Source organism: Microcaecilia unicolor, chromosome 13 (genome assembly GCF_901765095.1).
Source record: "Microcaecilia unicolor chromosome 13, aMicUni1.1, whole genome shotgun sequence".
NCBI classification, from domain to species: Eukaryota; Metazoa; Chordata; class Amphibia; order Gymnophiona; family Siphonopidae; genus Microcaecilia; species Microcaecilia unicolor.
The window spans coordinates 77,796,226-77,812,481 of NC_044043.1; the positions used below are offsets into that span (position 1 = coordinate 77,796,226).

A 16,256-nucleotide genomic window follows, 5' to 3' on the forward strand; every position below is an offset into this window, starting at 1 on the left:
TATCGCATACCCAGGATCCACTCCTACCAGAAGCATAAGACCTCCTGACCCACTGATTACCCCCCCCCCCCCCCGATATCAAAGACCCCAACCCAACACCATTCAACATTAAACACCACAATCTGAATACCCCTGACATCAAAGACCCCAACCCGGCACCCATCAACATCAAAGAGTGCAATCTGAATACCCTTCCCCCATGACATCAAAGACCCTATCCTGATCACCTGCTGGCAACCATACTCCAATCCAATCAGTCTCTGGCAACCACAGTCCAACCCAATCACTCTCCCCCACCATCAAAGACCCCCCCCCATTCATTACAGTCCTCCTGAAATCCATACACCCTCATGACTCCCCTTCCGGCACACCCTCCCACCCCTCCCCTTATTTTGCATCCTGACCCTAGCTGTAGTATCTTGAGATTACTGCTAGGGGTCTCAGAAGCCATTTTGAATACAAGATTCTCAAGAACAGGAGTAACTGGTAATTGTCCCTGTTCTTGCTAGGCTACCAGAGACCCCAGAGAATCAGGAAGGTGGGAGGAGGAGGTCTGCTAGGAGGGTGGTCACGACAGAGGGGTATAGATTTCAGTGGGAGTTGTAATGGGGGGGTCTTTGGTATCAGGAAATGATCGGGTTACATAGAAACATAACAGAAAAATGAAGGCAGATAAAGACCATATGGCTTGTCCAGTCTGTCCATCCATGCTATCTACTGTCCCTTCCACGCCTTTAAAGATCCTATGTACTTGTCCCAAGCTTTCTTGAATTCAGATACAGTTTGTCTCCACTACTTCCACCAGGAGGGTTGGGTTACCTAGGTCGGGTGTGATCGAATTGGGGTCTTTTGATGATGGGGAGTGTTCAGATTGGGGTCTTTGATGTCAAGAGGATGTCAGGTTAGGGCCTTTATTTATTTTATTTATGTATTTGGATTTGACATACCACTTTTCCTAACCAGCAGTTCAAAGCTGTGTGCAATGGTAAAAGCAAAACAAGTAGACTTAAAAGCAGATAGAAAAGGAACTACAATGACTGATAGGACAGATAAAGACAACCGTACATTCAAAAGAAAGAGAAGCAGGACAAAAATAAATGAGGGGGAGGGAAGAGAGGGAAAACTGGGATAAAAATAGGCCTGATCACAGTGAAAGAGTCGAGTGCACTCAGCTTAAAGGGGAAGGGAAGGCTTATTGAAAGAGCCAGGTCTTGAGGAATGATTTAAGTTTTTTAAAGAAGTGTGTTCCAGAGAGTTGGGCCAGCAAAAAACAAGGCTCTGATCATTTAGGGAACAGAGGAAGTGGGGGCAGGAGAGTAAGGGATAGTGAGGGATGACAGGTAGAGTGGGAGACCAATCCTGAAGGCTTTAAAGGTAAGAACTTCTAAAATTATGCATTGTTCTATTGGAAGCCAGTGATGTGATTTGAGGAGAGGGGAAATATGGTCAATAAGATGGGTGGGAAGAGTGATCAGGAGGGGGAGATGGCCTCGATCTTTACACCTGCCCTTTCACATAAGCACTTGTACCTGCCTTGAGGTAGGTGTAGATGCTGACATCTAAAATTTTTGCAGATGATGTGTATTTCTCCTGTATAACAGGAAATACAGGTTGGTAGTTTAAGCCTGCCCACACCACGCCCCTTTAATATCTAGACATGAATCCCATGTGTAAACAATGACGTTCTAAAATCCTATTACACGTATATGATAATCTACATACATATAAGCTACTATTTACATGTGGAGGACCCTTCTTCAAATAAGGGCTTTAGTGTCCTCCTTTTTAGTCTTGTAAACCAATTTGGGTTGGTCTGTGTCCAACGAAGTGGTACAGAAATGTAATATAACATAACATACAGTTATTTCAACCCTGGTTGAAAAAAAACCTAACAACTAATGAAAAAAAGCATCAGCAGATCAAAAAGAACACAGCAATTTGTGACCATGAGTCATACAAGATGGCACTCAACAGATTAAATAATACTTTGAGCACACAACTGGAACCATGAAAAGAAAAGTAAAATAAGAAAGGAATGTAGGAAGGCTGCAGTCTGCTTTTCAACATTTTCATTCTGTTTAGAAACTGAAAAGCTGACAAAATACTTTTGAAGATGTTTATAGAACTGCATCAATGAGAACCCCTGTTTTTGATTTAAGTCAATTTTATGGTTGATCCTTTGACTATGCCACTGGCAAATCATCTCTGAGAGAAACATCTGGAATGGGCAGATCAATTTTCCAAAGTTTCTAAGCATATGTTTACCAATGTTTACCTCCCCCCCCCCCCCCCAATCTGGACTGTACAAAAGCACACATACTTTTAACAGTACTGAAAAGAAGGATGGAATGGGGTGGGAAGAGTAAAATACACAAGGATATTTACTTCAGAAAACCCTATGCTTATTTCACTATACATACTTTAGCACAACGTTCACAGGTATAAAAGAAAAGCATTTGAATTCTCTGTCAGGCCCCAGATTTTCAAGGGAAGCCTTGGGAGCAGGTTCCCTTTTCTAATGAACTTATAAACCCACACAGGAATAAAGCATTCAGAGAGGTCCAGTTTCTTCTCTCCTAGGAAGGTCAAGAGATGCTGAACTTATGAACTCTTATCTGGTTTGAAGAACATCTGAATGTTGGTTTGTACTAGAGATGAACAGATTGTCATCTCACTGATGAAGACTGCTTAGGACAATGGTTCCCAAACCTGGTCCTGGAGGCACCCCAACCAGTCAGGTTTTCAGGACACCCACAACGAATATTCAAGAGAGAGATTTGCATGCACTGCCTCCACTGCACTGCATGCAAATCTCTCATGAATATTCATTGTGGATATCCTGAAAACCTGACTGGTTGGGATGCCTTCAGGACCAGGTTTGGGAACCACTGGCTTAGGATGGTCTTCAAAGAACGGGGTTTTGTACAATGACCTTTCCCATGGAAGATTAACCTGCTGGAGTAGATTTTCTCCATGAAAAATTGAACGTACACTAAATACAAGATGGAACAGTCGAATTTGTGTTTGATGAACCAAAAGGTCTTTTACAAATATCTACAATTAGTAAAAAGGACTTACTGTATGATATCTTTAAAGCTCGTTACGATCATCTTTGAATAATTCTTTCATTGTTTCAATGACATATCGTTACACGCAGAGAATCCAATATCTACTCTGCATCACAGCCTATGGCTATGAGTTCTTACCAAATTTCTCACTAAGTGTATGCTCTCCTCTTGCTTCAGCCTCTTCCTCCTCATAGTCCTCATCAAAGAACCTCATCAACTCATCCTTCACAAACTGGACTTGTGGAGTAGGACGGAGATGATGGTGTGCATTCAGGACAAACACAGGGTCTTCAAGAGCTTAGCGGTCAAAAGCAGAAAAGTAAACAGTCAGCAGAAATATCAGGATCACATTTTACAAGACAAGAAATAAACAAAGAAAAATTAAAAGAAATAAAATGAAAAAAAAATAAAAAATAAACGTGAAAAATTAACATTTGGTTGATACTGAATATGGGACACTTTTTTTCAAGGTAGTAATGTTTCTTTAGACCTTTGTATTACACGTAACGTTTTCTAAAGACTAAACAAGATGCATTTTAGCAGTTCGAAGGTGTTTCTCTAAGAAAATCAGGAAGTACTACTACAGTGCTATTAGATGTATGAAGTGCTGTACACATTATGAGTCCCTTTTACTAAGCTGCGTAGGCACCTACGCGCACCGAACGCTCGCCAAATTGGAGTTATCGCCTAGTTACCGTGAGGCTCTTGCAGTAATTTCAATTTTGGTGCGGGTCTGCTATGTGCGTCTGAAAAATATGTTTTATTTTCTGGCACGCGTAACAGACATGTGCCAAGCGGTATTTGATGCACGTAGGTCATTACCGCCCGGATTGTTTACCGCTAGGTCTACGGCTGGCGGTAAGGTCTCAGACTCAAAATGGACGAGTGGCAATTTTTTACAGGCGCGCTAAAAAATGGATCAGAGCGTGCCCAAAACCCGCACCTACACTACTGCAAGCCATTTTTCAGCGCGCCTTTGTAAAAGGACCCCTATCTGCAGGTACTTTTTCTGCCTCTAGAGGGCTCACAATCTTTTTGTACCTGGGGCAATGGAGGGTGAAGTGACTCGCCCAAGGTCACAAGGAGCTACAGTGGGAATTGAACCCAGGTTGCCAGGATCAAAGCCCACTGCACTATTAGGTTACTCCTCCCAGATTTACCCAGAAACAACATGAAAGTAGAAAATCAAAAACCTCTGAAAACAAATGTTTACTTCTTTGACGACAGTTCAAGAAAATTATTAATATTCTATAAAAATTTGAAAATAAAGAAGGAACTGGTCAAAAGCAAACCTGAGTGAAGTGGTACAATGTACTTACGTATGCAACTCCTTTCGTCTTCCAACTGATAGCCAGTCTGGCAGCTGCAATGAAAAGAACCCACCGAGTTCTGGCAAATATGTTCACATCCCCCATTGTTCAAAGAACATTCATCCACATCTGCATGAAAATTAAAGAAGGATCTGCATTTTTTAAAAATATTAGCACAAATCCTGAAGAAAGTGTGCCTAGGTTAAAGATATAAATATTTAAGTCTGCTTGGGAGCAAATTTGAGTGCTATCCCATGTAAAGTGTGTACATAACATGCAACTCTTCCCACAGTAGTCCCCTGAATACATCTGAAGTTAACGTGGAGGGACATAATCGAACGGGGCGCCCAAGTTTTCCTGAGGGCGTCCCCGCAGGACATCCCGTGAAGGGGCGGGGAAACCGCTATTATCAAAACAAGATGGGCGTCCATCTTTCATTTCGATAATTTGGTTGGGGACGCCCAAATCTCAACATTTAGGTCGACCTTAGAGATGGTCGACCTAAATGTTCAGATGGTCAACCTTAGAGATGGTCGTCCCCGGTTTTCGGTGATAATGGAAACCGAGGACGCCCATCTCAAAAACGACCAAATCCAAGCCATTTGCTCATGGAAGGAGCCAGCATTCGTAATGCACTGGTCCCCCTGACATGCCAGGACACCAACTGGGCACCCTAGGGGGCACTGTAGTGGACTTCACAAATTGCTCCCAGGTGCATAGCTCCCTTACCTTCGGTGCTGAGCCCTCCAACCCCCCCCCCCCCCCAAAACCCACTACCTACAACTGTACACCACTACCATAGCCCTAAGGGGTGAAGGGGGGCACCTACATGTCGGTACAGTGGGTTTCGGGTGGGTTTTGAAGGGCTCACATTTACCAGCACAAGTGTAACAGGTAGGGGGGTTGGGCCTGGGTCTGCCTGCCTGAAGTGCACTGCACCCACTAAACCTACTCCAGGAACCTGCATACTGCTGTCATGGAGCTGGGTATGACATTTGAGGCTGGCATAGAGGCTGGCAAAACATTTTTTAATTCTTTTTTTTAGGGTGGGAGGGGTTTGGTGACCACTTGGGGAGTAAGGGGAGGTCATCCCCGATTCCCTCTGGTGGTCATCTGGTCAGTTTGGGCACCTTTTGAGGCTTGGTCGTGAAATAAAATGGACCAAATAAAGTCGACCAAATGCTCGTCAGGGACGCCCTTCTTTTTTCCATTATTGGCCGAGGACGCCCATCTCTTAAGCACGCCCCAGTTCCGCCTTCGCTACGCCTCCAACACGGCCCCGTCAACTTTGGTCATCCCCGTAACGGACTGCAGTTGAGGGTGCCTAAAATCGGCTTTCAATTATGCCGATTTGGGCGACCCTGAGAGGAGGACACCCATCTCCCGATTTGTGTCGGAAGATGGGCGCCCTTCTCTTTCAAAAATGCCCCTGATAGTAACATAGTAAATGACGGCAGATAAAGACATGTACGGTCCATTCAGTCTGCCCAACAAGATAAACTCATTTGACATGGTATATGATACTTTATATGTATACCCAAGTTTGATTTGTCCTTGCCTTTCTTAGGGCACAGACCGTAGAAGTCTGCCTAGTACTGTTCTTCTACTAAGTTCTGAAGCTAACGTTGAATCCCCTTAAAATTTACACTCCAGCCCATCCCTATCTATTCAGTCACGATCAGGGCATAGACCATAGAAGTCTGCCCAGCTCCCGTTTTGTTTCCCAATTACCGGCGTCGCCGCCCATAGAGCTAAGTGGTTTTTACATATTGTATGTTGTTTGAATTTTGGGACACACAGTGGATCAAGCATTTTTTTGTAGCAAGTTGATGATGTCAATATCGATTGTCAGTTAGTTTGAGTGTTTAAATAATGACCTCCTTAAATAACAAAAAAAAAAAAAGGTTCGTAAAATTACCCTTTTATTTGAAGGGCAAATTACAGAAAATAAGAAGGCATTCTAAACAAAGACCATAAGAATAGGCTTTTACCCTGAGGCTGTGCACTTACATTTTTTTCATTTCATTTTGTTATTTTGCCTGTGGTTTATTTTGTTTTGTTTCATTTATCTGAAACAAAATACACCACAAAACAAAATAGAAAAAAAAAACACACCACAAGAATAAGCAAAACATTACATTCAGATCTCCTCCTACCCCAGCAAAACACCACAGCACAGTAAATGTTTTTAAAAACTTCAGGCCCCTCAAGGGCCTGCCTCACCTCCCTGCCCACAAGAGACCTCTTACCCCATCCATGGAGGTTACCACAGTCCAAGTAAGGCTGGAATAATCTCCAGTCACTCCTACCCTGTCAGATCCCTATCTTAAAATGGTGCTGGTTCTAGGAGAAAAAAATTCTTTATTTCCAGATATTTCAAGATGGCCACAGAGAAGATAGAAGCAGTTCCATACTTTACGACAACAAGAGTTAAACACAGGTGTAAAACTTCAGTTGTCATCCTTGTAAATGTTTAATTTTGCTTGATAATTATTCATATTTGCTTTGTAAACCACGTGAATTGATATTTTTCTTGGAAGGTAAAGGAACCTTGTGTTAAGGAGTCCAATGTTACTTCTGGAAAGCTGTGCTATTTAAAATTGTAGGTTACATCCTGCTTATTCTTTTATTTGTGTTTGGTAACCATCTTACTCTGGTATTTGGTTTCTTGGTCCCCTCTAAATGTGGATTATATTATGGAACTATTAAAGAATACTTTTGCATCGTTGAGTCATTATTTACGTACTATTTTTGTTCCGTACTCTTTGTCAAAGTTTTCTTTCATATATTTGAAATTCACACCATCAAAAAAAGGTAAACATAAAAGAAAATGTACTGGGAAGGTGGAGGGATGCAGACAGACCTTTGAGGGGCTTGAATTTTTATTAATTTAGTGGTGCTGGAATTTGTGGCAACACAGGGGCCGGGTTAAGGGACGATGGCTGTTGCTAGGAAAATGAAAACGAGAACGAAACTTTTGTTTTTCTTTCATTTCATTTCCCAAAGCACATCTCCAGCATACTCTCCATCCCTTTCAGTGGGACCAGATGTTTCTTCTAAGGTATAAGACGGACAGCTCCGGTTGAGCTTCAGAACCGCACTGGAACGTTTTATTCCTGTTTACGCTTGCCAGCTTGGGTGTCAGCTTATTTCAAAGACATCTATTTATTCCCAAAGGAGGCAAGACAGACACTCACCATCACATCCACAGCCATTCACGTTTAACCTGTAGCCAGCTTGGCAAGCGCATTCGTATCCCGAAGGATAATTATAACAATCCTGCTCACAGCAGGCGACTCCAGATGAACATTCATCAATATCTGAAAAGAACAAGAGAGAAATCAGCCAGTGCAACGGAACTGTCAGTAAAATGAATCAGCAGAATATGAAAATAAGAATTATCAAAGCAGGCTGGATCAAAGGTTGTTCGGGGTGTGCATGGAAAAATATCGGGGGTAATATCTTCTTAAAGAAAAGGACTTCAGATAGATGGCAAATTGAACACCATTTCTTTCATGTGTCTCCCTCAAACAAGAAACAAAACAAATCTTTACAGATGTTTAGTTTACCAGAATTAATCAACTGAATGATCAGCTGCTTTTTCAGATTGTTGAAATTTGTGTTTTTTTAGACCTGCCCCAATATCCAGGAATGGCGTTTAGATCTTGTAAAAGATTTAAAACACTCAGCAGGGCCTATGCGGTTACAGGAAATGCCTGTGTGGTGAGCATCACAAAGCGTTTTGGATTATATGAACTGCCGAATGAGATGCAGCACATTTATCGCTGGGCAGCACATACATCAGGATTATGACAGTCACACGGAAACCTCAACACACACTTCCTATTGACTGATGAGCAGCCAGATGGTGAATGGCCATTTCATCTCTGCGAGGCTTGAACCGTGTCCACAGCTGGGTCTCTTGGTCCATTCAGAACAACACACCTGCCCACCACAAGTAAAGTGTGTGTTCAAAAGCTACAAGAAATCAGTTGCCATTTTATGGAACAAATATAACTTATGTACGAGGACTGAGGCAGGGGCAGTTAAAGCGGTGTTAATAAAGTGTGCTTACAAAGTTTATCAATATGGGCCTCAATACTCTGCCACCGGTGGTCAGTAATTTTTAAGGTGATGACCGCCGAGCGCTGAAATTGAGCTGGATATTCAATGGCCATCCTAATCCAAGAAGATGTATATAAATATAGGATGTGGAAATGTATAATCTTTAGATAATGTCGCTCATATTAATTTCCACTACTTAAAGAATTAAAGATATTCAACCATAGCACCGTTCTGTGATTAAGAAGGAAAAAAGGCCTAGGAAATTAATATGAGCGACGTTCTAATCCAAGCACAGCACCAAAGATCCGGGTCTTGAATGGCCACCAATATGCTGGCCGATATACAGGGTCAGGCAGAAAAAAAAAGTAAACTCCTAAAATGTTTTGCTGTTTTGTCAGCAAATGCTTGGAATTTCAAAGTGAAATTTTACAACTTTATATGTTGTCACTATCTACATTTACGTGCCAAGTGGAATGAGATTATCTTTAAATACGGCAAAGTTACAGACTTTTTTGAATGATCACCCAGCAATTTTCATGCATTCAAAGGTGTTTGCACTGTAAAACTACCATTATTTGAAAAAAAAAAAAACAGGATGTTAGCTTAGCGGGTTTTAAAAAAAGTCTGGATATTTTCTAAAAGAAAAATCCATAAGCCATTATTAAGATGAACTTGGGAAAGTCCACTGCTTATTCCTAAGAAACGCCGCATAAAATCAGTTCTACTGTTCTGGGATCTTGCCAGGTACTTGTGGCCTGGATTGGCCACTGTTGGAAACAGGATACTGGGCTTGATGGACCTTCCGTCTGTCCCAGTATAGCAATGCTTATGTTCTTATGTTAATGATGTCACAGTGACAGACTTCTGTAAACAATAATGTGATAATTTACAAATAATTTCTTTAAAAGCAAGAAACTGGAACGGTAATCATGGGCAAGGTGCTGGCAGATGATCTGTGATAGCCTGACACAGGGACCGATCGACAAGGCTGTTAAGAACGTCCCAAAGCGACTGAAGGCCTGTGTTAAAGCTGCAGGTGGACACTCTGAGCATTCACAATAACTGCAAAATTCTGACACACTGTTTCCAAGTTTATTAACATTTTGATATACCACTCTAGGGCGGGTATCATTTGAAAGACATTATTTTACTGTGTTTTACCTTGAACACTTTAACGCGCAAAAATCGCTTGATAGTAATGCTAAAATGTCAGCAACACCAACACAGCTTAAGATAATTAAGGGGCCCTTTTACAACGCCACGGCAGAGTTACCGCGGTGCAGGCGCATGCCAATCCGGCACTACCTCCAGCCCACTCACGGGAGCTGACAGCAGTGCTGACCCAAGCATGTTGCCATTTCCTGCACAACCAGAAATATTCTTTTTATTTTTACTGCCAGGTTAGCGTGGGAGCCCTTACCACCTTCTAAGGGCTCCCCCAGGAAATGGCTGTGCAGCAAATTTGTACTTACCGCACAGCCATTTCCTTTTGTTTTGTTTTTTTAAACCCGCTGTGCTAAGAAAAATCCATAAGCCATTATTACTACTACTACTATTACTACTATTTAGCATTTCTATAGCGCTACAAAGCGCACGCAGCGCTTCACAAACATAGAAGAAAGACAGTCCCTGCTCAAAGAGCTTACAATCTAATAGACAAAAAATAAAGCAAGGTGAACTTGGGAAAGTGCACTGCTTATTGCTAAAATACGCAGCATCAAATCAGTTCTACTGTTCTGGGATCTTGCCAGGTACTTGTGACCTGGATTGGCCACTCTTGGAAACAGGACACTGGGCTTGATGGACCTTCCGTCTGGACCAGTATAGCAATGCTTATGTTAATGATGTCAGGATATCCACAGTGAATATGCATGATCTTGATTTGCATACACTGCCTCTATTATATGCCGATCTCTTTCACGCATACTCCATTTTGGATGTCCTGAAATCCTGACTGGCAAGGGATACCAGCGACATAACGTAACCAAAAACCGTAACTGGACATATCTTAATCCTTCCTCTCCCTCTCTGTTCCCCACAATGGTCTTTACCATACACGTACCTCAATATCACCTTGTTCATACCGGAATCGGCTAACGCCATTTACGGTACTATATAAGCCACATTGAGCCTGCAAAAAGGTGGGGAAATGTGGGATACAAATGTAACAAATAAAAGGGGCCTCGGTGCATGGCAAATCCATCTGCCGACACTACTTCTACCACAGCTTTGTAAAAGGAGTAGCAAATGTTGTTTAATACTAATACGTGAGTATGATGACTAAATAAGTATGTATAATTTCTCACTGAAATTCAAAGCGGCTGCTGAGAAAACTGAAAGAACCTGTAGGGGGTTACTTTTTTTTTTTTTTGCCTCACCCTGTACAGACTGGTACTTGTAAAACTACCCGGATAAAGTCAGGACAGCCTTTCTGCCCTCCTAACTTTATCCGGATAGTTATCTGGTTATTGGTCTGGAAAGGGAAATGGGACTTGATACACCGCCTTTCTGAGGTTTTTGCAACTACGTTCAAAGCGGTTTACAGATATTCAGGTACTTATTTTTGTGCCAGGGGCAATGGAGGGTTAAGTGACTTGCCCAGAGTCACAAGGAGCTGCAGTGGGAATTGAACTCAGTTCTCCAGGATCAAAGTCCACTGCACTAACCACTAGGCTACTCCTCCACTAGCAACATTCCATGTAGAAGCCTGCCCTTGCAGGTCAGCAATGCGGCTGCGCAGGTTTCTGTTTCTGTGAGTCTGACGTCCTGCACGTATGTGCAGGACGTCAGACTCACAGAAACAGAAACCTGCGCAGCCGCGTTGCTGATCTGCAAGGGCAGGCTTCTACATGGAATGTTGCTAGTGTAATAGCAACATTCCATGTAGAATCTCCAATAGTAGCAACAGAATCTCAATAGTAGCAACATTCCATCTAGAATCTCCAATAGTAGCAACATTCCATGTAGAATCTCAAATAGGGAAAGGGAAATGGGACTTGATACACTGCCTTTCTGAGGTTTTTGCAACTACGTTCAAAGCGGTTTACAGATATTCAGGTACTTATTTTTGTGCCAGGGGCAATGGAGGGTTAACTGACTTGCCTAAAGTCACAAGCAGCTGCAGTGGGAATCGAACTCAGTTCCCCAGGATCAAAGTCCACTGCACTAACCGCTAGGCTACTCCTCCAGAAAATGGCTACTAACCAGGTAAGTCCATGCTCCGCCCTCATTCTGCCCCCGAATAACCAGGGCTTTTTTTGAGGGGGTACTTGGGGGTACTGAGTACCGGCACCTTTTCCATTGTCTGCTAAAATTGACCCATGGACCACAAGTTTTAATGAAAGAGCTCAGGCTCAACACACCAATTCTGCCTTGTCATAGATTCTATGACTGGTTGCAGGGGGCCTGGCTATTGTGGGGTGAGTCCCTCAGTGATCACTTCATCCCTGAAGGGTGGCCTGGCATTTGAGTACCGGCACCTTTTTTGCTAGAAAAACTGCACTGCGAATAACTCTGGCATTACCCGGATAGTGCCGTGTGGAGGTCTCCCTGAATTTTCAGTGGCACTATCAAGGGCTTTCTTTTAGTCTCTTCCTAATTTGTTTAACTTCCCTTTAGAGGCAAGAGGGTTGCTATACACCAGTTATGTGATGCTAAAAATCTGGGGATCACTCGGTCAATGGAAGATAACTAGGTAGAAGCATCTTATACCCAGTTATCTTCCCCTGAATATCGGCCCCGCAATTTCAATGGATGATAATCCAGTATCCTTTTTATTTTTCAGGGCCTCCTTTGACTTACTTAAACACAAAAGTCATTCCTTAAAATAAGGAGTGATGCATTCTAGTGCCCCCCTGAAGAGTTCTCTTTACATGAGCCTTTCAAGCTGGGGGACTGGGGATTATACAAGGACTAGAGACTTCTAAAGAGGTGGCCACCAGTTTGGTACACCAGTAAGACCTATGAGGCCACTAGTAAGAAGTACTTAAAGGAACTATTCTCTGGATTGGAGAGTGTGTGAAGCCAGAGTTATTTCACAGGACAGAAGGGATGCCAAGGGTGGACCATGCCAAAGAGTAAGACTTACCGCCTCAGAGAGGGATATTGAAGGCCAGAAAGTGAGATTTTTCAGACTGTATGTCTGCGGTATAAATCTAGAAAGATTTAAGTGTCATACTGCTTTCCAAATGAAATTAAAAAAAAAGGCAGCATAAAATATCTATTTTGCTTTGGTGCAAAATAGGATATAGATGGAGTAAAAGAAAGATCGAAGGAACTGGATAAATCCTCCAGGTTAAAAGCTGCCCTCCACTCTGTAGCTAAAAGCATGCAGTAGAGTTTCTCAGCATATATGCATAGAGGCAAGGACTTTGAGAAGGGGGGGGGGGGGGCAGGAGGAGCAAAATTCCCTGGGCCCAGCCTCCAGGCACCGGCAAGCTTCTTCCTGCCTGCCTGCTTCCGGATCTGTCTGTCTCCTGCTCCTGTGTGCCACGTTATCTCGTGTTAATGCAATCATCCGGGTCCGGCAGATAGGAGCGGAAGACAACAGACTGAGAGAGGAGCAGTCAGGCACAGGAAAGGTAAGGAGGCGGGCGTGAAGGGTGGCCCGAGTAAGGGGTGTGTGGCACACCAGCCCAGGTAGGTGAGGGGGTGGGCGGTTGGCGGTCCTGTCCTGGGCCTGGTTGTGTCTCTCGGTGGCCCAACATACTCAGGAAGGTGTGCTCAGACTTCCTCCCACCGCTAGGTCCACTTGGTCTTTCTTCTCTTAGGCTTGCCACTCATGAAAGCAGTGATCAGGATCAGTGCTTAGGCCTGAAGCTCTAATGAGTGAGAGACAGTGCTCAAAAAGGTAAGAGAACCTTCAAAATGAGCGTGACACACACATAGTGAGCGAGAATCAGCGTCTTCAGGATAGAGAGAGGAAAACAGTATGAGTAGGGCTGGCTTAACCTATGGACCAGGTGAGGTACTGGCTCAGGGCACCAGTGATAAAGGGTGCCAAAATTTTGGTCCGGTATCTCTCTCTCTCTTTCTCTTCCTTTCTCCCTGCTAAAGACTTTGGCACCTTTTATCACAGTGGGGGGGGGGGGGGGGAATTTCAGAGAGAACGGGAACTACAATATCTCGTGTAGAGGAGTCAATGAAGAAGTTACCTCAGGCACCACAGTCCCTTGAGCTGGCCCTGGTTATGACAAAAGTCTAGAGGAATGTTTCTTATCTCTCTCCTGAACACACACTTAGTTGGGTTTTCAGAACTACCGCAATGAGGGGCCCTTTTACTAAGCCACAAAGGCACCTACGCATACCCAATGCATGCCAATTTGGAACTACCACGTGGGCCCGGCGGTAATTTTATTTTTTTAATGCTCGTCCACTACGTGTGCCAGAAAATATCTTTTATTTTCCGGCACACGGCACTAACTAGGCAGTAATTGGCATTGTCCACGCGCTGCCGATTACCACCTGGTTAATGAGTGAGACCTTACTGCTAAGTCAATAGGTGGCGGTAAGGTCTCAGGGCCAAAATGGACGCGTGCCAATTTTTATTTTGCCGTGCGTCCATTTTCAGCAAAAAAAAGGGCCTTTTTTTGCAGGTTCGCTGAAAAATGGACCTGCGCACAACCAATACACGCGTCTACACCAGCGCAGGCCACTTTTCGGAGTGCCTCAGTAAAACAACCCCTGAATATGCATTGGGTAAATTTGCATATAGCAGTCTCTATCATTAAACTTGGATAAACATTCTAACAGGCAGAAAGAAAGCGTCTGAAAACACCAGTACACAGAAAGAAAGTACACAGAAAAGTGGCTGATCACCAGGATTAGAGGGCATTTTCGAATTTCACAGAAATTGCCTCATGAGTCACACCAGACATATTATCAAAATACTAACGGAGTGTATCGTTGGAATACATAGATAAGTTCAGAGAGTGGTGATTTTATTCCGTATATATTTTAGACTATGCGTATATAAGAAAACGTAAAGTTTGTTTAACAGTCCAATTTAATTCCAAAATTTTGGTTTCATTTTTAGTTAGCAGATTTTTTCAAAAACAGTGCACGAGATAGAGAGCATCATATTTTTTAATATTGGTGCGCTGTCCGTGTGATTCATATAATGATGACAATTCATAAATAGGATAATATTTTGTTTGAAATCATTGACAATGAAGTTTAAAAAAATTTTTTGTACATTTTAATGATGGAATTTATTTTTATTTAGTGTATAGAAAGTGCTTTGTATAGCTGTAGTTTTCTTGAGTTATATACAGTAAGGAAAGTCAACATTGATATGCGTGAACTTAACTTATTTTTATCTTGTATTTTTTAACTTTTCATTTACTTAGAATGATGTTCATTGAAGTTACATTAGAATTATTTATATTATATTCTGTATAATTAAACATTAGTTTAATATGATTATACTAATCATTTTGACTGATAACAGGTTTTTACTTGCTGTCTTTTATTGTGTATATATTGATGTGCTCTACTTTGATTGGTTAAAAATGTTATTTCAGATAGATATGTTCATATTTTGGGTTTTATGGTTGAGTTTATTATTTTCACTATTATTTTTACTTTATTGACATTGTGTTAGTTTTATTTGTTTTAAATAGACTCCTGACGCAGGCCAGTTGGGCCGAAACACTGCTGTTCAACGTTTTTAAAAAAATTTCTGTATTTGAAGCGTCGTCTTGTTTTTTCATTTTTTTTGTATCATCTTCGCTGTTGTTGTTCGTTTGTTTTTTTTGCGAGGATCAGTTTCTTCTGTTTTGTTGTACAGAAAGAAAGCAACAGACTTCATAAAGCGTGAGAAAACAAATCTTTAAAGAATTAGATGAACAAACAAGGAAAGACAAGTGGTAAATGCACAGATACATAGTAACATAGAAGATGACGGTCCATCCAGTCTGCCCAACAAGATAACTCATATGTGCTACTTTTTGTGTATACCCTACTTTGATTTGTACCTGTGCTCTTCAGGGCACAGACCGTATAAGTCTGCCCAGCACTATCCCCGCCTCCCAACCACCAGCCCTGCCTCCCAACCACCGGCTCTGGCACAGACCGTATAAGTCTGCCCAGCACTATCCCTGTCTCCCACCACCGGCTCTGGCACAGACCGTATAAGTCTGCCCAGCACTATCCCTGCCTCCCAACCTCCAGTCCCGCCTCCCACCACTGGCTCTGGCACAGACCGTATAAGTCTGCCCCGCACTATCCCTGCCTCCCAACCTCCAGCCCCGCCTCCCACTACCGGCTCTGCTATCCAATCTCGGTTAAGCTCCTGAGGATCCTTTCCTTCTGAACAGGATTACTTTATATTTATCCCACGCATGTTTGAATTCCGTTACCGTTTTCATCTCCACCACCTCCCGCGGGAGGGCATTCCAAGCGTCCACCATTCTCTCCGTGAAGAAATACTTCCTGACATTTTTCTTGAGTCTGCCCCCCCTTCAATCTCATTTCATGTCCTCTCGTTCTACCGCCTTCGTATCTCCGGAAAAGGTTCGTTTGCGGATTAATACAGTGAGAAATACAAAGTATTACTTCAAGAATTATACACGGATCAAAAACAGACACAGGAATGAGTAAGGAGAGGTGAACTGAAACGAGATTGATATTTGTAGCCCAGGATAGTGGATGGTTTACAGTTGACATAGAAAAACTGGCAAAAGAGACAAACTGAATCTGTATGAAAGAGATGGGAAAAGCCATTCACCTCAAGGCTGGCTGTGAAGTGCTGATGGTAGAACATTTCTATACAGAAAGGCTCATCCATTGGAAACTTTCTGGTCAATATTCAGCC

At 42.7% G+C, this 16,256-nt stretch overlaps 1 protein-coding gene across 2 annotated transcripts in view; it reads right to left on the reverse strand.

Moving 5' to 3' along the window:
* Positions 1-16,256, reverse strand: part of MEGF6 (multiple EGF like domains 6) — a 458,871-nt gene that overhangs the window by 76,554 nt on the left and 366,061 nt on the right. For both annotated transcript variants that reach the window (XM_030185804.1, XM_030185805.1), the window contains 3 exons: positions 7,576-7,698; positions 4,388-4,507; positions 3,207-3,365 (listed from right to left, as the gene is read on the reverse strand). In XM_030185804.1, coding sequence (XP_030041664.1) covers positions 3,207-3,365; positions 4,388-4,507; positions 7,576-7,698 — 402 coding nt within the window. The remainder of the gene's footprint in view (positions 1-3,206; positions 3,366-4,387; positions 4,508-7,575; positions 7,699-16,256) is intronic.